The following is a 26,174-nucleotide window of genomic DNA, read 5'->3' as shown; positions in this document are numbered from 1 at the left end:
TAAGTTTGTGCATTTGTATGTAACGCCAAGAAGGAGTAATCATAGACCAACCTTTTAGTATACGGATCGGTTTAGAATTAAATTCTGAGTCGATTTAGCGATGTCCGTCTGTCTGTCTGTCCGTCTGTCCGTCCGTCTGTCTGTCTGTTGATGTATTTTTGTGTGCAAAGTACAGCTCGCAGTTTTAGTCCGATTGTCCTCAAATTTGGTATAGGGTCCTGTTTCGGCTCAAAGACGATCCCTATTGATTTTGGAAAAAATCGGTTCAGATTTAGATATAGCTGCCATATATATTTTTCACCGATCTGGTCATAATTGGCGTGTATATCAACCGATCTTCCTCAAATTCCGTACATCCGAATATTTTATGAGTCTCGAAACACTTGCAAAATATCAGCAAAATCGGTTCAGATTTAGATATAGCTCCCATATATAGCTTTCGCCCGATTTACACTCATATGACCACAGAGGCCAATTTTTAACTCCGATTTAGTTGAAATTTTGCACAGGAAGTAGAATTAGCATTGTAGCTATGCGTGCCAAATTTGGTTGAAATCGGTTCAGATTTAGATATAGCTCCCATATATATGTTTTTCTGATTTCGACAAAAATGGTCAAAATACCAACAATTTCCTTGTAAAATCGCCGCTGTTTAGTCAAAAAGTTGTAAAAATGACTCTAATTTTCCTAAACTTCTAATACATATATATCGAGCGATAAATCATAAATAAACTTTTTCGAAGTTTCCTTAAAATTGCTTCAGATTTAAACGTTTCCCATATTTTTTACTAACATTGTGTTCCACCCTAGTGCATTAAATTTTGAGTTTATAGATTTTGTAGAAGTCTATCAAATTCTTCCACATCGAGTGATATTTAAATGTATGTATTTGGGACAAACCTTTATATATAGCCCCCAACACATTTGACGGATGTGATATGGTATCGAAAATTTAGATCTACAAAGTGGTGCAGGGTATAATATAGTCGGCCCCGCCCGACTTTAGACTTTCCTTACTGGTTTCCTTATGAAACAGATAAAATTGTTAGTATGACTGCTTGCCATACACATTTGGTCATGATTTTAATGTGGTGCTTGGGAGCCACCGTGGTGCAATGGTTAGCATGCCCGCCTTGCATACACCCGGTCGTGGGTTCAAACCCAGTTTCGACCAAACACCAAAAAGTTTTTCAGCGGTGGATTATCCCACCTCAGTAATGCTGGTGACATTTCTGAGTGTTTCAAATCTTCTTTTCACTGCAATGTGGAACGCCGTTCGGACTCGGCTATAAAAAGGAGGTCCCTTGTCATTGAGCTTAACATAGAATCGGGCAGCACTCAGTGATAAGAGGGAAGTTCACCACGGCGGTGAACTTGAATAGTTTAAGTGAGCCTGAAATATCGGGCTGCCACTATACCTAACCTAACCTAACCAAATGTGTTGCTTCCTGATATAATGCTGTAATTCATAAATTGCTCATGTCAGACAATGTGCTCTCGACTATAATGTGTAAACATGGCCTAAAATTTGGAAAGAGTTATTGTTTGATTACTTTCATTGTACCAAAAAATTAGCAATGCCAAATTTCATGAAGGTTGGAACCAAACTCTTATCGATATCTTGTAAATGATAGTGGACATTCAAGACAAGGGCGCCTCTTTAAGCGATCATAACTAGCAATGCATGACTTAGGATCTGTCTCATTCGAATTCAGACGTATTTATCGCCATTATATTTTAACCCTTAAATGCACAAGATCGCCGATTCCTCCGAAAAATATATAATATGCAAAAAAGAACATCTACAATCCACTTTAAAAAAATATGTGTTTTAATGGAAAAATGGTACATAGTTGTATCTTAAAAAATACAGTGCGCATTAAACTAAGTTTTTATTTACAAGTAAACAATTTAATTTTAGTGGAGAATAGAGATATGTTTACACTACACAGGTTTTTTACCAAAATTACTTTCATCTCTGGTAAATATTATTTAACTTCCAATTTGTAGTTTTTTGCATTTTTGGTCAAAATTTGATTTTTAATTTTGACTGCACAGATTACTCAGAAGTACAACAAATTTTCCGGAAGAACTTATTTTTATAAATAGCAATATGAAGTATTAAATACCACAAATTTGGTTTCATAGAATTCGGTCAACATTTGAAGACGTGGTACATGGTTGTACCTTAAAAGATACAGGGCCCATTTAAGGGTTAAATTATCTGCATAGGAAATCATCCTCCAAAGACTTTAGGCGTCCACAAATAAAATTTTCAGTTCAGTGAGAGAAGTGTTGCAATTGTATGTAAAGATAAACTGATTTGGACTGGTGTTCATATTTTAATAAAGGTTGTAAAAGATACCAAATGCGTCGCGGGGTACCGCAATACTTTTTATACACAAATAGTATCAAAAAATTTACAAAAGTGTAAACTTTATCAACCCTGGATGTAGGTCTTATTAGGCTGAAAATTCATAATACGAAAGATACGACATTCAAAGTCGACTACTCAAAAAATCTAAAAGTCGTATTTTTCAACATTTTTCAAAATCTTTTTTTTCTCAATTTTGAAAAAATACAATCTCATTAAATCACTACAACAATTTAATGCACATTTTATTTTATGAGTTCTTTGAATAGAACATAAATTGAAAATTTTCTAAGCATTTAACTGTCATGTCATGTGTGAAGTTGGTAACTCATCGTGTTAATTTCTTCGTATATTAAAGCAAGTTATATTCTTTAACAGATCTTTGAAAACCAGTATTTTTTGCGGTGCAACTATATACAGATATGAAAACGAAAAATCGATGCAAATAGACTATCATAAATTTATAACAGCTTGACATGGCTTCTACCAGCAATTATTTTATGACTCAGATAAGAATTTTATCAACGTCATCAAAGTAAGAAATAAAAACGTTTTATTGCACTTCTCTTCTTAACTATAAAACTATTAAATTTGATTTCAATTCAATTTCAAAAAGTAAAACTGAAACTACTACCATGTCTAGTGGTCAACAACTACAATCTTCATCAATCAAACCGACAATCCAGCATTTCACTTTGATTAATTAATCAATGAAGAATACTTGAGTGATTAAATCGTTACTAGTTACTAGTGATTTGCATCGCCCAAAAAAAAGTGATGGGGATATTAATATTGATTTGAATTTTGTATTACTTAAAATATTCAAACAAATATCTTTGTTATCCCCATTAAAATCCCCATGTCATTCTAAAGGAATTTACCCAAAGAACAAATTTTATGTTCCTCGGTGTTTCTGGGCCTTTTCCCGATGAATGGATACACTCAATACCACCTAGAAATCAAGCAGAACATAACCATTTCCATTCATATCTTATCATTATTCGCCACAAACAAAGAGCCACCAAGTTTACGTATGGTCGGTCGGGGTATTCCTCCATATAGGCGGTCGGTTATACATTGTATTAAATTATGACTATTGAAGTTACCATAGACCATTCCGAAATGTTTATTATTCAGTTATTAATTACACTTCGAACAATCGGTTGGTTACTTTTGGTGGTTAGTTTGCACTTTTAATTTTCTTAGCCATAATAATAATAAAAATTATGGTCCATGGGATTGTGTGTTCAGTGTAAACTCGAAAAGTGTTTTCGAATCGCATTCATTGAGATTGCATTACTGACTCCTCTTAAATATTTACATCATTCCCGTTGCAGATCTCGTGAATGTATAAGCCATGCAATATTTGGTTATTTAAAAATTACAGTGATCTTGAAATATGAATAAAAAGTCTAATTTACATATTAAATGGTGTCACGTTACAGTTGGCCAATGTGCCATTGTTGAAAGCAAAAACCAATAATATGTTTATGTAGGATTGCCGTTTTCTTTTTATTGAAAATTTTCTTCATTTTAGCAACATATTAAAAATGACTTAAGAATTAATGTTTTATAAACTATTTTAAGAAATTTCATTGGCAATTTAGCAGCAACAAATTTATTTTGGGATTTTTGTTTAAATTTTATCTCAAATCGTTTTGATGTACATTCTGTGGGTGCCAGGACATACCAAAATATGAAAAAACGAAATAGTCAATAAACTAAGAGTGTAGGTTTATTTTCAAAAATTTTAACTAAAATATACACAATTAGAGGTGTAGGTAAAATATAAGTTCTAATTTCTGTGTAAAATTCAGAAAAAATCGGACTCAAATTTCGTTGAAAATATGAAATTTTTACCATATTAAACAAAATTAGGCATATTAATATGGAAGTTATGTTTAAATCTGGTCCAGTTTATGCAAATTTGGCACACTTTCCACGAATATAAATTCTGCTCTCTTCATAAGCCTAGGAAGGCCTCTGGGGAGGGGGCTTAGACCAGAGAAAAATTGTAGCACCGCACATTTTTTAATAAGTTTTTATGATTTTTAATTTGCATTATTACGCTTGTCTGAAACATTTCACCTCGAATATTTTCAAAAATTATTAAAATATAAAAATTTTCTAGAATGGATTTAGCATTTTTGCGACAAAATTTGAAAATTTTGTACCATTTTATAAACTCTTACTCTTTTTTAACCTATTAAAAAAATTAACCATTAAAAATATGAAAAAACGAGTTATAAAAAATTAAATTAAAACAACTTCGTGTGTAGTTAAAATAATTAACTTCTTTGTGAGGACATTTTTGGAAGTGCTTTTAGAACAACACCCAAAATTTTTTGCTGCGAAAAAGTGTGGAACTACTATTAGTTGCTTTTTTATAAATTAATTGTCTAGTTATGTTGAAGTCTAATTTCTTATTCATTTTTATAAAATAAAACATTAATTGAACATATAACTTCAGTCTATTAATTTTTGGGGTAGGGGGGCTATAGCCCACCCTAGCCCCCCAGTCGAGATCGGTTGTATAACATGGGATATTTCAAATATATTTAGCAAAATCCGGCATACATACACAGAAAAAATATTTCGAATTAAAAAGTTGATTGAAGCTGAAGACTTTTTCAATTAAAAAATTAATTGATGCAATTAACATTTTAATCAAACTCGCAATACTAAGTCAGTTAAGAAAATTATGGATTTTTTATTTGTAATTAATAGTTTATTTTAAACAATCAAATTTTTAATCAAACTAAAAATACTATGTCATTTAAGAAAGTGTTAAAAAGTAGTTACGCTTTTAATTACAAAATTGGCAATAAACATCAATTAGATTTTAAATTATAAAAATTAATTGAATCTTGCTAATGGAATCAATTAATTTTTTAATCAAGTATTTTTGGATACCCAATTAAAACTGTGATTGATAGTATCATTTTCGTGATTGAAGACGTTTCAATTAAAAAAATTAATTGAATCAATTAATTTTGTGATTGAACCAGAAAAAATCAATTTGAAGTTTTTGAGAGTTTCTTTGCTAGAAATGTTAAAGTTCTTCAGCTTAGTTGTCATGTATGACTACAGGTGTTCAATATAATTTCTGTCCGGGCTCTGCGGAGGGTCAGATAATATTTTTTGGTGTTGTATAGCAAGTATTCTTTAACAATTTGGGACGGATCCTTGGGGCCATTATCTATCTTCCAGATCCATTTTTGGACAGATTCGGCCAAATTATTCTTTACAATATTTAAATTATCTACTTTTTGCATAATTCCATCAATAAATATTAAGTTTTCAACGCCATTTGCATCCCGTCACATTCCCACCTACGGGGTTAGCAGTATGCGTAATATTTTAGAATTTAACTCTAAGAGATTGGTATACGAAACGATGGTCTGGTCCTTTTTAGCGTTACATACAAATGCACATAACAAATTGATTTAAAAATTTTTTTAAAAGTCCATAGCGCCATACAAAGTACAATATGAACACTATATAAAATTTTAGAAAATTATTGATTATTTTATGTGTAAACTATATTTTAAGTTCATGCCGTTAGAGTAAACAAACAATTTAAAATCAAGAAAACGTTCTCACGTTATGGACAATTCAACTGCAAGAAAATTCAATTAATTGGTTTCGGAAACGTTGGATGACTTTTTGGGGATTGAATGGTGGTGATAAAATATTGACAAAATTTTCTATAGAAATCAAATTTTGACAAAATTTTCTATAGAACTAAAATTTTGAAAAATTTTCTATAGAGATACAATTTTAACAAAATTTTCAATAGAAATAAAATTTTCTATAGAAATAAAATATTGACAAAATCTTCTATATAAATAAAATTTTGACAAAATTTTCTATAGAGATACAATTTTGACAAAATTTTCTATAGAACTAAAATTTTGACAAAATTTTCAATAGAAATAAAATTTTGACAAAATTTTCTATGGAAATAAAATTTTCTATAAAATAAAGTTTTGACAAAATTTTTTATAGAGATAAAATTTTGACAAAATTTTCTATAGAACTAAAATTTTGACAAAATTTTCTATAGAGATACAATTTTGACAAAATTTTCTATAGAGCTAAAATTTTGACAAAATTTTCTATAGAGATACAATTTTGACAAAATTTTCTATAGAACTAAAATTTTGACAAAATTTTCTATAGAGGTACAATTTTGACAAAATTTTCTATAGAAATAAAATTTTGACAAAATTTTCTATAGAAATAAAATTTTGACAAAATTTTCTATACAAATAAAATGTTGACAAAATTTTCTATAGAAATAAAATTTTGACAAAATTTTCTATAGAAATAAAAATTTGACAAAATTTTCTATAGAAATAAAATTTTGACAAAATTTCCTATAGAACTAAAATTTTGACAAAATTTTCTATAGAGATAAAATTTTGACAAAATTTTCTATAGAACTAAAATTTTGACAAAATTTTCTATAGAGATACAATTTTGACAAAATTTTCTATATAAATAAAATTTTCTATACAAATAAAATTTTGAGAAAATTTTCTATAGAAATAAAATGTTGACAAAATTTTCTATAGAAATAAAATTTTGACAAAATTTTCTATAGAAATAAAAATTTGACAAAATTTTCTATAGAAATAAAATTTTGACAAAATTTCCTATAGAACTAAAATTTTGACAAAATTTTCTATAGAGATAAAATTTTGACAAAATTTTCTATAGAACTAAAATTTTGACAAAAGTTTCTATAGAGATACAATTTTGACAAAATTTTCTATAGAAATAAAATTTTGAAAAAATTTTCTATAGAAATAAAATTTTGAAAAAATTTTCTATAAATTTAATTTCTTGAAAAATGTTAGTTTTCGTGTTATTTCATACCATCAAAGTGCAGTGTGAATAAGTTCTCCCTTTTATTAGAAGTTAATACGTTTAAAATTCGACATATCTCCAATTCAAGGGATATTTATAACCCAAAAAGAAATTGTCTCTAATGAGAGAAAAATCATTATTTCATACTAATCACAAAAATTTTGTCAAAAACCTCAATAAATATAAATAAACAAAATAAATATTTTGTTTTTTAAATTTGGTAGATTTGTGGTAAAATTTTCTTCAAATTTTGGTAGATTATTTTTGGCACGAGTGGCAACTGTGCTTAGTAATCCTTGATAAGAATAGAAATATTATTTGTTTTCTTGTACGTCCATTACAAGTACTTTCCTCAATCACTTTGGGATTTTACTGCTGCTGTAGGCTATTTTCTGACGAATGGTCAGGAAATTTTTATCTTATCAAGTAAAGATTTTGCAGAAAGCTTACATACATTGACGTAATAAGCGTAGCAGTGACCCCTGTGGGAGGTACCTGGATATCAAAGCGTATTTATATGTCAATAAAAAGATATTAAATAATTTTTCGAAACAATTTAATAAATATAGAAATGTTGCTATGGTGATTTATAGAGTGTAAGAAACACACCGCACCACAAAAAATATTTTTTAGATAGTCACACGGACTTAACACAATTGAATATCTCGGTGATACACTCTCTCTATATATTTAAATAATTTTATAAAATACAAGTTCTCAAATAATGTGTTTTTATTTTTCTTCTTTCAGATTGTTTAAGCAAAATATTCAACGTGAAGGATATCAACGTAATTGTAATACAAAAATTGAAGCCGTTCATTCAAAATTCGCCATCTCGACTATATTATAGTCCTTTTTTACATTTTGATAACAATAAAGTGGATTAAACCTAAACATCATAGAATTTATAGATAAATTTAAGAGCACCCTACCATTATTGTGATATTACCGTTACAAACATTACATTTAGGAAGCATTAGCGACAAATACATAGATTCAATATGAATACAACATCAGCATTTGACGATAACATTGTACAATTGTACACACATTTGGTGAAACACTATGTTCCCGATTTTTTTATGGCATTCGAATATACACCATGGGTTTTCTCACTGCTGGGTTCAGTGGTTATTGGTTTAAGTGGAATATTGCCATTGATTATCATACCAACAGATGAAAAATTACATAAACAAGGCTATTCCGATCGTAAGTGTTGAAATATATATTTTTTTACAAATTAAAAAAAGAAATAACCCTTTGAATTTCTATATCTTTTTAGCTGGTGAATCAAAGTTCCTTAAGGTTTTATTAAGTTTTGCTGTCGGTGGTCTATTGGGTGATGTGTTTTTGCATTTACTTCCCGAAGCATGGGAAAGTGATAATGAATTGTGTAAGTATCAAATCGAAAAAGAATATCTCCGTTATTCTTTCTTCATAGTATATATTTTTTTCCATTTCCAGCTTCCTCCGGCCATCCTTCCTTGCGTTCGGGTCTCTGGGTATTATCGGGTATCTTAATATTCACAATAGTCGAAAAGATTTTCTCTGGTTATTGTAATGCCGATGAAGAAAATCCCCAACCAAAATGTGTTGAAATAGCCAATTGTCTATTGCGTAAAACAGGTGGCAAAATTGTTGAAGGTCAAACTTCAAGTAGCTGTGGCGGTTCTTGTGATATTGAAGATGTACCAAACGGCTGTTATTTGCGCGAAAGGGAACAAAAGAAAGAACAACCCAAAAAGATTGCTGGATATTTGAATTTATTAGCCAATTCCATAGATAATTTCACACATGGTTTGGCTGTTGCTGGCTCCTTTTTGGTTTCATTTCGTCATGGTGTTTTGGCCACGTTTGCCATATTATGTAAGTAAACAAAAAATGAAAAATTATATTAAAAGCATTCTTAAACACCGTTGCCACAGTTGGTAGAATTCTACCAAAAATGGTAGATATTCTACTGTTTGGAAGATTGGAAGAATTCTTAATATTTGGGTAGATTTTTCAAACTATTCCTATTGCAACAAAGGGGTACTTCATAAATTTTCTGTAGAAATAAAATTTTTAAAATTTTTTCTATAGAAATAAAATTTTCTATAAAAATAAAATTTTCAATAGAAATAAAATTTTGAAAACATTTCTATAAAAATAAAATTTTGACAAAAATTTCTATAGAAATAAAATTTTGACAAAATTTTCTATAGAAATAAAATTTTGACAATAGAAATAAAATTTTCACAAAATAAAACAAAAAAAATTTTGAATATTTTTCTATAGAAATAAAATTTTAAAACATTTTCTATAGAAATAAAATTTTCACAAAATAAAACAAATAAAATTTTGAAAAAATTTTCTATGGAAATAACATTTTGTTAAAATTTTCTCTAGAAATAAAATTTTCACAACAGTTTCTATAGAAATTGAAAACATTTCTATAAAAATAAAATTTTGACAAAAATTTCTATAGAAATAAAATTTTGACAAAATTTTCTATAGAAATAAAATTTTGACAATAGAAATAAAATTTTCACAAAATAAAACAAAAAAATTTTGAATATTTTTCTATAGAAATAAAATTTTAAAACATTTTCTATAGAAATAAAATTTTCACAAAATAAAACAAATAAAATTTTGAAAAAATTTTCTATGGAAATAACATTTTGTTAAAATTTTCTCTAGAAATAAAATTTTCACAACAGTTTCTATAGAAATAAAATTTTCACAAAACTTTCCATGCAAATAAAATTTTGACAATAATTTCTATAGAAATAAATTTTTGTCAAAATTTCTATAGAAATAAAATTTTGAAAAAATTTCTATAGAAATAAATTTTTGACAACATTTATATAGAAATAGAATGTTGACAACATTTCTAAAGAAATACAGTTTTGACAACATTTTCTATAGAAATAAAGTTTTGAAAAAAATTTCTATAGAAATACAATTTTGACAAAAATTTCTATAGAAATAAAATTTTGACAAAATTTTCTATAGAAATAAAATTTTGACAAAATTTTCTATAGAAATAAAATTTTGACAAAATTTTCTATAGAAATAAAGTTTTGACAAAATTTTCTATAGAAATAAAATTTTGACAAAATTTTCTATAGAAATAAAATTTTGGGAAAATTCTCTATAGGAATAACATATTGAGAAAATTTTCTATAAAAATAAAATTTTGACAAAATTTTCGATAGAAATAAAATTTTGACAAAATTTTCTATAGAAATAAAGTTTTGACAAAATTTTCTATAGAAATACAATTTTGACAAAATTTTCTATAGAAATAAAATTTTGAAAAAATTCTCTATAGAAATAAAACTTTCACAAAACTTTCCATGGAAATAAAATGTTGGCAATAATTTCTATAGAAATAAAATTTTGTCAAAATGTCTATAGAAATAACAAAATTTTCTATAGGAATAACATTTTTAGAAAAATTTCTATAGAAATAAAATTTTGACAAAATTTTCTATGGAAATAAAATTTTGACAAAATTTTCTATAGAAATAAAATTTTGAGAAAATTTTCTATAGAAATAAAATTTTGAGAAAATTTTCTATAGAAATAATAATTTGACAAAATTTTCTATAGAGATAACATTTTGAGAAAATTTTCTATAGAAATAAAATTTTGAGAACATTTTCTATGGAAATAAAATATTGACAAAATTTTCTATGGAAATAAAATTTTGACAAAATTTTCTATGGAAATAAAATTTTGACAAAATTTTCTATAGAAATAAAATTTTGACAAAATTTTCTATAGAAATAAAATTTTAACAAAATTTTCTATAGAAATAAAATTTTAACAAAATTTTCTATAGGAATAACATTTTGAGAAAATTTTCTATAGAAATAAAGTTTTGACAAAAATTTCTATAGAAATAAAATTTTGACAAAAATTTCTATAGAAATAAAATTGTGACAATAATTTCTATAGAAATAAAATTTTGAAAAATTTCTATAGAAATGAAATTAAAAAAAAAATCTATAGAAATAAGATTTCAAACTATTTTTTTTTATTCGGTTGTTTTTTGTTAAAATTTTCTCCAAATAATCCAAATTGTCAAAAATAGTACTAGAGGAATTTTTCGTGACTTGTAAATCGTCCAATTGAAGAATTTCTTTGATTACTAATCGAAATTTAGATTTTTAATAGGAGTTGGGAAAACAACCAGGGTGCAATGCTTTGCATGCTAGACTTGCATAAAAGGGTCATGGGTTCAATCTCCCAAACAAGATTATCAATTATGGCTTAGCGCATTTCAATAATGGTTATAATATTTTTTATCATTTCACACATAGTATGACAAGCCTTTCTGTTTCGGACATGAAAAGGAGGTCGCTTGCCATAGAGCTTCACATTGTATCGGACAGTACTCACTGAAAAGAAAATTTCTACCATCAACGAAATCTCAAAAGGCTCAATATTTCGATATGTCCACTTATCATGGATTCATAAGACTATGGCGATTTTCAAAATTAAGAAGAAGAAAAAATGTAAAATCTGTCTTTTCAATTTACCAAGAAAGGTTTCCCAAATAGGGACGATCCAATATCGGGTCTATGTATAGCCGATGTCTGGTGGCTCTATAGCTCAAATAATATACATAAGACTTTTGATTTTTTATGTTGGCCATTATATACCATTTACATTTTGTCTCGTCAATTCACCAAGAATGATTTCCCAGATATAGAATATCCAATATCAGGTCTATATATAGCCGCTATATGGTGATCCTATAGATCATAAACTGCACATGAGACTTGATTTTTTTATAATCTTATTTTCGTTTCCACTAGATGTTTATATTTTTTCAGTATACTATCTAATATCCATTGCTCAATTTTCGAAATATAAAATAATTTACAATGTTTGCCAGATGTTCCACCACTTATATTACCTCTAGTGAGGAAAAACTTATTTTTTGGAATGCGTACCACAAGTTAAATTCGTCCCACAAATCTGAATTTTGCTTAGCCGAAACAAAAACCACGAATTTTACTCGCGAAATTATCTTCACACCCTTATTTATATGACTGTAGAGTTACTAGCAGTTATCACTTATGTCTAAATTTTGTTGACAATATAAAACCACGAATGCTTGGTACAGACGGACATTGCTACATAGAATCATAATTTGACCACCATCAAAAACTTATCTACTTTATGAAGTGGGAATTAAAGCAAGTATATAATTGTTGCAGTCAAAAAAATGTTTAGTGGATATTTGTTTTTTTTTTTTTTTTTTACTAACAGATTTATTTGAGTGTAACAATAGACACCGACTATTATTAAAGCTTCTATATTTAAAGTTGGATTTATCATTTTAGCATTTAGTATTTATTTCAAAGCTTATTATTGTAAATATTTTCAACGTGTAATTTCATTTCTTTTGTAGTACATGAAATTCCCCATGAAGTTGGAGATTTTGCTATTCTTCTGCGATCCGGCTTTAGCAGATGGGATGCAGCTCGTGCTCAACTTTTAACAGCTGGTGCTGGTTTGTTGGGTGCTCTTGTTGCTATTGGAGGATCAGGTGTCACATCTGCCATGGGTAAGATTTAATTTAAACATGCATAATTTTGATTTCTAATTGCAATTGCATTTTTTTGCTTTACAGAGGCTCGAACATCATGGATTATGCCATTCACAGCTGGTGGCTTTTTACACATATCCTTGGTTACAGTATTACCCGATTTACTACAAGAAGAAAATCCTAAAGAGTCTGTAAAACAATTATTAGCATTATTAGGTGGCATAGGACTGATGGCAGTTATGACTGCCCTATTCGAGCATTAAATTTAACATTTTGTTTTTTTTTATATTCTAAATTATAGTAGTCCTAGATTGTTCTTTTGTTTCTTATTAAAACTAGTATGGTACATATTACCCAATGATATGATGATTAGGAAACCTTCAAAAACAAAAGTACAACACAATCATTTTCATTTGTATTTTAGTCGATTGTAAAAAACAAAAAAAAAAAAACTATGTAAAACAAAGCTCAGAAGATTCGCAAACAAACCCAATGTAAATTAAAATTCGATATATAGTTTTATCTATTACCGCTTTAGTTAGTTGCCCTATGACATTATAGTTAATATCGATATATTCAAAACAAAAATAAAAATAACTTTCAATAGTTATTGTTAATTAGTTTTATACATTTAGAACTAGAATGTATTCAAAATTATAATGGAAAAAAAAATTTTGAATATGCCTATGAAGAAAATTGTTCGTTTATTTGATTTTCTTTTTTGAATATTTCGCTAAATTATTTAGTTTATATTTTATTTACAAAAAGCCATTATTATTAGTTTTTTTTTTGTTATGCATTATACTATATTCATTTTTATTTTGAAGTTTTTAAAGCTTTTCACGATTAAAAATCTTATTTATACATAAACATACTTATATTATTTAAGAAACATTTGTGTGATATACAACATAAATAACTATGATATTGAAAATAAAATTAAAGTAATAATTTTAATAAAACATCTCTTGTAAATCACTTCCTTAAGGCTGTCCTAGTATTCGCCAATTCCTGGTGCCTATTTTGCAAAATATTTCTCTTCACAAAATTTTGAGAAAATTTTCTATAGAAATAAAATTTTGACATTTTCTATAAAAATTAAATTTTGACAAAATTTTCTATAGAAATAAAATTTTGAGAAAATTTTCTATAGAAAAAAAATGTTGAAAAAAATAATCCTATAGAAATACAATTTCCTATAGAAAAAAAATGTTGTTATTCCTGATTTCACCTTAAAACCATGCATCGACTAAACCACAAGTGTAGCTTAACCAACAGAGGAAAAATATGCTTGTCAAATTTATTTGGGCAAAGCCCTATAGACTGCAAGATGGTTGGATGTACAGCCAAAGATAATTGAGTATAACAAGATTGAGCATTGTGCTCTTATCAAGAGAAGACAAATGTCAAGGTGTAGAGGGCTATGAGAAAAAAATTGTTTTATTTGTCAATGTTTTCCAAAGCAGCTCTGCCCAAGAATAAATTTAAACGGCAATATTCACATAAAACCATAATGAATATTTGCTTTAAAATACACATACGTTTTATTTTAATTTTCTACAATCGTTTTGGTACTGCTTTTGTGGGTTTTTATTCAAAAATTTATGAAAAACACAAATGTTATGATATTTTCCGACGCAAACGGCAGTACATTTGAGAGACACGTCGACGCAAACTTTATGATATTTTGTTGGCAGAGTCCTCTGGTGCTTAAGTTTTGCTATGACAAGACTGCATCTTTTTCTCAATTATCTTTGGTACAGCTGTTTCGGAATTACCACATTCCTCAAAATGTTGACAAAAAAAAAATGGTGACATTTTCTATAGAAATAAAATGTTGACAAAATTTTCTACAGAAATAAAATGTTGAGAAAATTTTCTATAGAAATAAAAGTTTGACAAAATTTTCTATAGAAATAAAATTTTGAAAAATTTTCCTATAGAAATACAATTTAGACAAAATTTTCTATAGAAAAAAAATTTTGCTAAATAAGATTTTTTTAGTAGTTTTTGGTAAAATGTTCTTCAAATTTTTGTAGATTATTTTTGACTCGAGTGGCAACGGTGGTTCCGACGTCTATATGAAGGAGGCCAATTATTTTGTTATCGAGACAATATCACTAATAAACAGATGTACCATTCTTTCCCAAAATCAATTAAAAGTTTTACAAATGCAAGAACGCAAAATTCATCATCCATTTCCATTCGCCAATTTGCTGTAGGCGTGATGTAGAATTCATTCAAAATAAGCAAAAAAGGCTTAAATGTTGATCGACTGTGGTTACGTCAACAAGCAAAATTGTCGTATCTGGGGCCCGGATAACCGAAGAGTTATTGTAAAGAAATCTCTCCATCATCAACCAAAGACTATTTGGTGCAGTTTTTCAGACAGGTTTATTCCGCCTTTTTTCGAAAATGAGGTTGGATCCAAACTGTGAGTTGATTGCCCTATGGAGAGATGGTTAATGCTTTTTATACAGTCGGAGTTCGATGGAAAAAATTTACTTTCAAAACGACCGATACGAAACCATTGTGATTTAACATCTTAAGCCTAGTACTAACCTCACGTTTTCGCACGAAAAACTGTTATACTACATATACAAAACGTTAGCACGGAATAAATGCGAAATCTTTGTTTTGAGCATTTTAAAGCACATATTTATATAACCCTGGATTTTTCGCACGAAAAGATAGGCAGGCATATTATTTCGCATAAATAAGGTAACATCCCTGGGTTTGAGACCCTATTAACGGAGATAAATGAAGAGTTTTTCGCAGAAACGAACTTAGTACTAAGCATTAAGATGGATACTATGTTCGGTTTTCGAGTTGAAATGTTCGCGGTTACTTTATTAAAATAGTTCAATACAAAACAGTTAATTTAACTCAGTTGATGCACAGTTTCTTGTTTCTCCAGACTTCGGCAAGACTTTACAGGAATATGTTTGTTTTCATTATATGAGGAAAATTAATCGCGAAAATAAAATGATTTTCAACACGAAAACCGAACATAGGACGTCTTATCGTGGGACCACGTGAAGGATATCGTCTAAGCTCAAAGCTCAGCGTTGATTTATGACCTCAAAGTTAAAGCTTTACTAACGGACATAGGTATTTATCACCAATATTACCCAGCAAAAAATTTGGAAGTTGTTCTTTTCTTTCTTTTAAAGCGCATCCCGGAATCCCCCATCGTTTTTTCCACTTCCGGTGCAGTCCTTTTGGACAAGTCCACAAACATTTCTTTTAAAGCGCACCCGTGATTCCCTATCGATTTTTCTCACTTAAAGTACGTTTTAAGTGAAAATTTAAATTTTGGACAATATAATTTCGCAAAAAAGAATAAAAAATCAATAAAAAAGTAATAAAAAATAATAATAATAAAATTCATTCAATTCCATTGAAGTTCTTTTGAGATTTTGCAAATTACGAGTTAGTTTTTTTTTAATTTTTTGTTGATTTTTAATGGAAAAAATATATTTATACAAAAATATATGCCGACAGAAACAAAATAAGAACGATGTATAACATAAACAAATATTTTTTTAGAAAAATGTTAAATAAAAACTTGCTGGTGAGATTTGAACCCACGTTTTTTTATTTTTTCATTCATAATAATAAAGAACATCTCTGGAAGTAGTTAGAATGTCATGCCGTGTCATATTAGGTTCTTATCGCAAATATTTGAATAGACGTTTCGATGCTTCGTATACAATGTTTTTTCAATTTGTAATAATTAGATAAGAAAATAAAAATTTAACAAAAGACACTGATAAAAATAAAAAGTAAAATTGGAGAAAAATTGTTTTTTTTCGATTTTTTTTTTTTAAATTTCTTCATACAAATGAACTTCCAAGGCACAACTTCTAAAGCAATGCAAAGGATCCAAAAATTGAGTACTTCCATACTTAGGTTAGGTTAGGTGGCAGCCCCATTTTTCAGGCTCACTTAGGGCCAGTTTCTCAATGTCTTGTTATTTTTTATCGTGTCGATAAAACAGCTGATCCCATACAAAAATTGTACTAACCGGAGGTCTATCCACCGGTTAAAATTAATCGGAGGATGAGAAACTGGCCATTAGACTATTCAGTCCATTGTGATACCACATTGGTGAACTTCTCTCTTATCACTGCGTGCTACCCGATTCTATGTTAAGCTCAATGACAAGCCCATGTAAAATTCATTGGAGATCATCCAAGTTTGCACTACTTCCGGATCAAAAATTGGGGATCCAAACTACTTTTTTGGAAGCTCTTTTTTGCTCGGATATAATTTGGGAATATAATTATAAATAGACCAAACAAAATGTATGAACTTTTGGGATCGATGATTAGATACAGAAACGCACACACACACAAAACTCTATTCTATAGTTGAAGCAATATACAGAGTATTACAGAAACATTTTTAAATATATTTTCTTACTTAGATTTTGCATAACGCCGTTTCAAATACAATGGTACGAAACAAAAAACTCTTCAACCATAATAACAAAACGGATAATAGAATCAAATTTCTGATAGCATTCTTGATCATAATTTTAAGTTTTTACTAAAAACTACTTACTAAACATTGTTATAGTAATAAAAAAAAACACACACAAAAACATCTCCCATCCCAAATATTTTTACTGAGTAGTTATGTGATGTTCTGGTAACGCCACCTCTACTGCATAGGCTCCATTCAAATCGGCTGTTGTGACTACGGTAGCTTCATCACTATGGCTTAGTCGTTCCAATTCAAAACGGGTCTTTTTTGCCTGAAGTGCTGTCAAATACTTTTGCATACGATAAAATCCAGCCTTCTCACGAAAATATTCAGTTTCCATGCGTAAACGATCTTCTTGAAGTTTTTGTAAAGTCTTAACGTCCATTTGTGGCAAAAGATTGGGGATTGAGATAGGACAATTTGTTTGTTGATATGACGATGTCATAGCCTGTTGCTGGTTTGGTGAATTATTACTGGATGATTGAGGTGATAGGGGATTAGCGTGAGTTATGTCTTGGGCTAACTATAGAAAATGAGAACATATTTTACTGAAATGAAAAATTCTATAACAAAAATTCAAAAGTCTTACACTTGGATCGAATGGTTCTTCATCATAATTGTTGTGATCTTCCTCAATCAATTCATTATAAAGTGACTCGTCTTTTTTAACATTATTCTCATCGTATTCCATTGTCATTTCTTGAGCTTCACTTTCGTCAATTTTTGACCATTTACTATCGTTATAGTAATCATCGATGTTACCATCATCACTGTTATCCTGCATAGTAGCAAAAGAAATATTAGAACATTTTAAACGAGAACCTATTCCTATACATACAAATTCCATGTGCCTAGCACGTTTCCTAGATCTGGTTACAATCTTTACTTCGTTCTCACCCTCAGGATTGGTTTCCAAAGAATGTATTAAGGCCAAATGTTTGACTATAGCTTCTGTTTCTTTGGAATCAAATATGCCATCGCACATATTACATTTAGTTCTTGGTGGATTATCTTCAATTTGTGTGCAAAACTGCCAAATAAAATCAAGGTTTTCAGGCAATTTAAATGTCTCCTCACGCATCGATTCACTTTCCTCCATAGCCTTTGTATTTCGGCTATGTGTTATAACGCCATGCATACGATGTAAATGCCTTTGTAGATTGGAGGTTCCCTGGTACGAGAGATTTTTCTTACAAAAGCAACAACGTACTTGATCTGAACTAATTCGTGTGCAGTATTTCCAAACAATACTAGCCGAATTCATAGATTTACGTTGTATTTTCTTGGAGGTGTTACCATAGCTCATTCCATTATCTACGCTATTCGATGAATTTATGGTATCATGTTTGTTATGTACATGATTTCCTGGTTCTCCTAGGATATTATGGCGTCTTTGCAAATGAGTGATGACATTGGCTGTACCGTGAAAGGACATAACTTTTGTACACAATTTGCATCGTATAGTATGACGAGAAAGCTTCTCGCAATAGCTCCATACATAGCTAGCTCCCCGACGTTCTTTACGTTCTCCAGACAGCTCAACGCTTGATCGGCCATTGTGATCATCTTCATCAAAAGCAGATTGATCTAAAGATGCGGTGGCTTGCATAGTTTCATCATCCATATTAATTTTACTCTGGAAGTATTGACATCATTCTATTATTTTTGGTAATGGAATCAAATATATTTCTAAAAGAATGTATGTATAATTTAAAGGGATGGAATTATAATATTGATGGATTATTATCTTCTATAATTGGAAATATGCATACCTCTCGCCCTCGTTGTTGCCGTACCAATGTCTGGCGTAGCGTGGGTATATTGCGTCGCACTTAAAAATGCACTTGTGATTTACTATGCCCGTTTAATTCATTTAATAACAATTCACTTTTGAAAGGACAAAATCGGCGCGGATCTGTTTATTATTGTAAATAGTGGAAATAATCGGTATTACGTTGGAATATCAAATAACAAAATTTTCTTCTTTGGGTAGTCGAAAAAAGATTATTTCATTCTCTCATATGCACACTTTTGTAATACATCTTGAAAAGCGATTTTATAAACACAATAATAGCGACTAGGGTGGGTGACACCGAAGTATCGGCTTCGGTATTCGGCCAAAATTCGATAATCGGCCGCGAATCGGCCTTCGGCGGCAGAAGGCCGATTAACCCAAGCCGAAGCTTTTAGAAGAATTTATTTGATATTGAATTGTCCAAGTGTTGAATTTGTCTCAGTCAAAACACCCAGGACAAATCAAACGTAAAAAATTTATAAAAAATATTTTTTTGCCATTATAATATCAAACTACTGAACCTTTCATTGTTGTATTTATGCATTTATGAATTCTCTCATAAGGTGTGTACTATGTTCGGTTTTCGAGTTGAAAATCACTTTATTTTCGCGATTACTTTTCCTGAAATAATCAAAATTATAAATGGAAACAGACATATTCCTGTAAAGTCTTGCCGAAATATAGAGGAACAAGAAATTGCACATCAATTGAGTTAATTTATCTGCTTCATATTGAACTGTTTTAATAAAGTAACCGCGAAAGTTTCAACGCGAAAAGCGAACATAGTACTTACCTATACGCACAGTACACTTTTGTAATACATCTTGAAAAGCGATTTTATAAACACAATAATGGCGACTAGGGTTGGCGACCCCGAAGTACTTGTATGCAGGGCTGCCAATTTTGCGGATTTATCGGCATTTTAACGATTTTTTACTCACAAATTGGACAATTCCGATTTTAACGATATTAACTACGTTCTTGTTAGGCTCATAGTTAAGGGAGTTAAATTTTTAACATTTTGAAGAAATTTTTGAAAATATTAAAATAATTTTGAAAAATTTTTGGGGAAAAAAATCGGAAACAAAACGTGAAGTACTTTGGCTTTTCGAGTTTTGTCAAAATTCGTACAAATAATCATGAATCTTCCAAACTCCACAGCATACGTAGAAATTTTTAAGCAAAAAACCTAATATTAGATGATAGCTGGAGAATAATTCATTGGATGGAATATTCTGTTAAAAAAGTAACCTAAAATGAAATAACTCAAGTTGTTTTAATACCAAAATTTATAATGATTTACACAGAATGTGCAATAGAAACTTTTACTAATTATGAAAAAATTCTAGTACAGTATAAAAAGTAACCACATAATATTTAATTTTTAAATAAAAATGTTACTCACTTAATAACAATATTTTAGAAAAATAGACTTTTTATAAAAAACTTACGAAATTTTTTTGTTTTGTGAAAATGATTTTTATGGTAATGTTAAATTGATTTCTTTATATATTTATTTATTGAAATGCATAGTTGTGTACATTAATTTTCTGTTTTGAATATGGAATAAATAATTTTGTTTTGTATTCACCCAAAAATATGTTTAATTTTAATATTATTTATATTGCCGATTTTTAAAATGAAAGTGCCGACTATGACGAATTTTATCGAAAAAAGTGATGATTTATCTTGAAATTTTATTGGCAGCCCTGCTTGTATGCCTTGTATAGTATGAGGCGTTCACACTATACTTGTATTTGGGCGACTTTTTTGGGATTGTACATGAAAAACATGACATGGCTGATTTGGCTTTCAATAATTTCCACTGATTCAAGTATTATGGTCAAGTCTTTTATATAAAATAGCCAAAAATCCATACTAAAAATATAATATGAAGAAAGTGTGAACGGTCTTAATAAACACTTGGATGAGCATTTTGCGAATGCACCAGCATGTCAATTTGAGAGTAGCCCAATTCTCAATATAAATTGAAATGGGCACTACGTTTTTTAAAATCCAAAATCATTTTTGTTTTCGCGGTTACTTGTTAAATGAATCGTTTCAAAGAAGATTATCTTACTCAATTGAAGCTTCAAACACTCTTTATCTAGAAAGCGAACATAGTACCGGTCTAAACAATTTATTAAAAATACATCGTATCCAGTCCATATGAAATAAAAATCAGTCCTACAGGTGAGAACAGATGCCAAGCCAAATTGAACACAGCCTCACTTATTCTGCATTTATCTATTGGACAATTACTTTCCAATACTCGACTATTCACTACCCGGTTTATTAAAAGTTGCAACAATAAAACCGAGCATCTCCTTACACGAATAATTTTCCGGGTTTAAAGAAAATTAAAACTTTTTGCAACCGTTTATTCATTAATTTAAGTTTCAAAGTTACAGTTACTACCCGTACAACAAGTAAAGAGATTATCTTGCAAACGTTTAAATATGAATGAAAGTGAATGCAATGCTGATGAAAGTGAGTGTAATGATGACAGCCTACGTCCCAGGAAAAGGAGTTTAGTCTGGGGTTTATTTGAGAAGTTGGGACGATTCCGAGTACGTTGTCGTCTTTGTTCTCATGAGCAGAACTACCAAGGCACAACCGGTAATATATTAAGACACCTTAAATCTAAACATGGTTTGGACGCAACAATCAAAGGGCAACAAGAGCCCGAACATCAAGAGCGCTTGAAGGAATTATTATCAAGTGTACCCATGTCGGCTTCGGAAATAAAAATAGAACGTAACTTCAAACGCAGAAGAAGCACCCAGACCATGTCAACCCCAAAGATAGTATCAGAGACGGATGAAAATCCATATGACGAAGCAAATTCCACAACATATGTGCTGGAAGAGGTACTACTTGTATGATATAAGTATTTAATTTGTATATTTATTAGAATTTAATTTTAGCCTTTTGAAAACTACTTATATGATGAACTGGACGATGGCGACGAGCAAGAACAGGACAATTTATTAGTTCCAGACAAAAACAGCACGCCCACAGCTAAGACAAAAAAAGCTAATTTAGATGAAGAACGTATAATGGCTGAGATTGAATATTACAAACAGAGAGCTGAATATTTCAAATTGCAAAAGCATTTAACAGCTCTTCAGGCTAAGAAAGTTCGGTTAGAAATAGAACAATTGACTAAAAGCAATAAAAACAGTGTTTAAGAAATATTTCCCAATGATGCCATTCTGTGAACTTAGTAGTCCAGCTCTACCATAGTACGAAGTACGTTTGCATAGAATGTTAAAATAGTTGTGTGACTACGTTGGTTTGTTTAAAATTGGTAAGGTTTCCATTGAGCTTTTCACAATCGCTGTACAATTTCACGTTCCATCATTCTCACTAGGAGTAAATTATAATGATTGTATGAGAACACAAATAAAAGTAGAAAGACCTCTGGGGGCAGAGCTTAGCCCCCGTCCCAGAAGCAGAAGACCTATTTATGATTTTCCATTATATCTTATTATTGTACATTACCATAGAGGGCTATAGCGCCCCCTAGTTGAAATTGTCTAGATACTCCAATGAGTACACCAACTTGTTTAATAAAGCAAAAGAGTAATGGAATTAATCCCTGGTCCCTGGTCGAAAATAGCCTTTAACCATTTTGTGGTACTCGAAATCTCTTTTCGTATCATTTTGAAAATTCGCCAGTTAGTTGTACGAAATTATATGATGAAAGTATTTTTTACATACATATATATAGTTACTGATATGTCGGATATAGTATCAATAAGGTTTTAAATATAATTAGTACCACTGGTACTGGAAAAATATTTAGTATATTTATTTTAGTATAAACATTTTTATGAATTCTAAAAAGTGTTTGGAATGTTAAAAAATATTTCTGGAAATATATTTCAACGCATCCCTGGCAGGTCAGAATAGGATTCATGAGGATACTGTAGCTAAAGCAGTGTGAATTTACACGGTTAATTCAGTTCTCGGAATTCGACCACCGCCCATAGCATCGGAGGAAAGAGACCTCCGACGCCAGAGCAAGGTAGTTTTGCCTCAATTAAGTGCAGGCGCCTTCCGCATTCCTTCCCACCAGTGATTGATAGCAGCGTAGCTGTCGTGTGTCCCATCTGCAACCAAGGGCTACATGACACGCGGCAACTTTTTGCTTGCCCAGCCAAATCTACCAGACACACCATCAGACCCATTTTAATCGCAGAGTTCCTCGATCTGGATATAAACTGGTGTACCAAAATGCAACACAAAAATTATTTTCTTTAATTTATTTCATGGATTCAATTATTTATCTATAATTTAGGTATTTTATTTTGCTATATATAGTACGTTGTTTGGCTTTAGGGCTTTTGTACTACTTTATGTATATATAAATAAAAATAAAAAAACGGATGACACACAACACTTTTACAACAACAAAAACTCCATTGCTTGAAAAAATAAAGTAGACCAATACAATGTGGACTAAGAATAATATTGAATTGTTCATTCGAAAAAGTTTTAAGGGTCAGTTTGAACGAATTAAAGGACCAAAGTTATGGAAATACCGGCAAAAATTCGGAATGTTTATTATAGTAATAAAAGTGCATTATTACAGTCACATCTCGTAATAAAAGATCAAATTAGCTGAAAGGGTGATGGGTCTGGTTGAGGAGTATATAACAATGTGGCATACATTTAGGCATTTAAATAAATTTGAAATCGCCTAAAGCTAAGGTTATAAGGCGCTGCCTGGACACCTCACAATATATATTATGTTGATCTCTTACATCAGACATAAATCATACTAAAATACGAAATATTTTGTAATAACGTATAGTCGGTATAGTTTTCGGAAGAATACTATTAATATTGTGGGATTTTTTGTAACATTAAAAAGCTGGGTGAAAATGAAAGATACTTATTTCGATTTTACCGGTCAAAATTCCCAAAAAGGAAACATTATCTTGTAATACCTCATTCACATTACACTTCCAAAATCTTTACTTTAACTAGATTTCAACTGTCATTTGCCATATAAAACCCTCTATTATATATAAAATATTGTAAGGAAAAATTCGCGGGAATTCCCACACTTCATTCCCGGGAAAGCGGGAGCGAAAAAGTAGCAAATTCCCGGGATACCGTTCCCGCGAAAAAAAACCCTACTCGTGGCCAAACTGTATGTGATATTAACCGACTTCAGCATATACATATGTGAATTTATTTGCTCGATTTTGTAATTTGAAGCCATGGGCCGATATAGGTTAAATTACAATAAAAAGTACTCCAAACCAAAACATCAGATTCCAAATATATGGGATTAATGTTGCCGTGGCCTATCAATAACTGATAGAAAGGTATTAAGCCGCTGCCGTTTGTAGATGTCCTATATGTAAAATTCGATTTCGTGAGCTATAAGAGGGTACAATCGACACGAAGAAAATTAATAATCGGCGAATAACGAAAATAAACTTTTCAATTTAAATAAATATTATTCTTTAGGAACAGAAAATGCAGTATAAATTTTAGCCAAGACCAAACCGAACCGAAAATTTTAATTATCCAGTAGCTGTTGTAATTCATATTTAGCCTTTTTGGCTTGTAGCAGGGATAAATGTTTTTGAATACGAAAATAAGCAGCTTTTTCCCGATAGTACTCTGTTTCAGCAATAATTTTCTTTTCCTCCAAAGAGTAGTCATTTTGCTTTGTGGGTGAATCGGAAGTATTCAACTTATCCGAAGGTTTCTTTACATCTGATTGCACAAAGTTTTTACTATCCTCTCCCATTTCCACCAGACACTGAAAACATTTAAACACTTCAGTATAAAAAAAAGTAAATTACATTTCAATCTATAGCTACTACCTCATTGTCGGTATATGGATCAAATTCTGGTTCATCATCAAATGGAATTTTATGGCGAGTAGTTGATTTTCTGATTGAATGTTGTGAGTTTTCGTCTTCGTAAGTGTCATTTCCCTGTATGAAAGAAATAGATTGTTCCAATTGCCTTGGAGAGACGCACAGCTCTTTCATCCGTCTAACATTTTCTGGATCATTGAGGCCACAAGCTCTTGCGTCTATGTCATGTTTAACTTTCAAATGTCTTAACGCATTTGCAGTATTTCCCAAATATCTTTGTTCATGCATGCAAATCAAACATTTCATTTTGGAACTGCTTAGTTTTTTGTATAATTGCCAAACCAAACTACCACCGCGTTTCTTTTTAACATTATCATTTTCATGGTCACTACTCATTTTGATCTCTTTTTATACGAATATATGGCGCAAAGTTTATTCAATATTATGATTTCCGGATATTTTATTCGTTCGTTATATTACCGAATCATCATTTTTATTCGAGCCAATGCGAGTTCTGTCAAAAACGAATAAAGTGTATAAGTGATGGACTATATTCAGAAGTGGAAAATGATTTGTACTAAAATTGTTAAAAGTACTCTTTAAAGATGCCGACAATATGTGATATCCAGAATATAGCTGTATTGGACAAATTCGAAGCTTACAGCCATAAAGAAAGAATAATAAAGAAAAATTTCCATAACAATTTTTGATTTTCATGTCTGGTATGTACCTCTAGCCAAAATTTCGTTTGCATGCCAATAGCAGAGTTTTGTCGTGTATTTGTTATGGGAGCAAAATATGTACGATATGCCGATGATATGTACTTTTAAGAAATTTCTGCTACACATAAGAAATCCATTGGAATTTTTCCTACTGAAATTTCGCGAGGGGTTATTATCGTTTATTTACATTCATAAGACATACACGGAAAAATTACATTATTGGCATAATGCAGGAAGTGAACTTATCAACATGGATTCCGTAAAGTGCATAGCACAACGGCTTTGCATGTCATATCAGCATTTATAGAGGGCCCAATCAGCCCAAGCCGTGGACAAGGTCCACCGTGCCAGACTATTGGATGACATCGAGAAAGAGCCTCTTAACAATGCAGATCAGGATTCATGAGGATAGTGGAACAAGATTAATCCTGTTCTCGGATTCCGACTTCCACCTAGAGCATCGGATAATAGAAACTACCCCTGACAAACTAATGTAGTTTTGTGGTCCAACTGAAACCAGGTAAGTGCAGCCGCTTCA

General features: G+C 30.2%; 5 protein-coding genes across 8 annotated transcripts in view; 2 read left to right on the top strand and 3 right to left on the bottom strand.

Moving 5' to 3' along the window:
- The window catches only part of Zip99C (Zinc transporter Zip99C), a 42,217-nt gene extending 28,467 nt beyond the window's left edge, over positions 1–13,750 (top strand). For all 4 annotated transcript variants that reach the window (XM_075292424.1, XM_075292422.1, XM_075292423.1 and 1 more), the window contains exons 2-6: positions 7,997–8,455; positions 8,529–8,639; positions 8,711–9,112; positions 12,651–12,806; positions 12,873–13,750. In XM_075292424.1, coding sequence (XP_075148539.1) covers positions 8,248–8,455; positions 8,529–8,639; positions 8,711–9,112; positions 12,651–12,806; positions 12,873–13,051 — 1,056 coding nt within the window. In that variant the 5' untranslated portion in view covers positions 7,997–8,247 and the 3' untranslated portion in view covers positions 13,052–13,750. The remainder of the gene's footprint in view (positions 1–7,996; positions 8,456–8,528; positions 8,640–8,710; positions 9,113–12,650; positions 12,807–12,872) is intronic.
- Positions 1–26,174, bottom strand: part of LOC142222327 (CUB and sushi domain-containing protein 3) — an 839,952-nt gene that overhangs the window by 9,772 nt on the left and 804,006 nt on the right. The gene's annotated exons all lie outside the window — the stretch shown is intronic.
- LOC142222329 (uncharacterized) lies at positions 17,182–19,296 on the bottom strand. Its single transcript, XM_075292420.1, has 4 exons — positions 19,049–19,296; positions 18,115–18,912; positions 17,866–18,054; positions 17,182–17,799 (listed from the first exon to the last, which is right to left on the bottom strand). The coding sequence occupies exons 2-4, from the start codon at positions 18,898–18,900 to the stop codon at positions 17,416–17,418; spliced, it is 1,359 nt and encodes a 452-aa protein (XP_075148535.1). The 5' UTR covers positions 18,901–18,912; positions 19,049–19,296; the 3' UTR covers positions 17,182–17,415.
- On the top strand, positions 21,332–22,876 carry LOC142222335 (uncharacterized). Its single transcript, XM_075292429.1, has 2 exons — positions 21,332–21,941; positions 21,999–22,876. Exons 1-2 carry the CDS (start codon positions 21,531–21,533, stop codon positions 22,260–22,262), a joined length of 675 nt encoding a protein of 224 aa, XP_075148544.1. The 5' UTR covers positions 21,332–21,530; the 3' UTR covers positions 22,263–22,876.
- On the bottom strand, positions 24,252–25,454 carry LOC142222336 (uncharacterized). Its single transcript, XM_075292430.1, has 2 exons — positions 24,918–25,454; positions 24,252–24,853 (listed from the first exon to the last, which is right to left on the bottom strand). Exons 1-2 carry the CDS (start codon positions 25,308–25,310, stop codon positions 24,608–24,610), a joined length of 639 nt encoding a protein of 212 aa, XP_075148545.1. The 5' UTR covers positions 25,311–25,454; the 3' UTR covers positions 24,252–24,607.

Source organism: Haematobia irritans, chromosome 1 (genome assembly GCF_050003625.1).
Source record: "Haematobia irritans isolate KBUSLIRL chromosome 1, ASM5000362v1, whole genome shotgun sequence".
NCBI classification, from domain to species: Eukaryota; Metazoa; Arthropoda; class Insecta; order Diptera; family Muscidae; genus Haematobia; species Haematobia irritans.
This window is presented reverse-complemented; position numbering and strand designations above follow the sequence as displayed.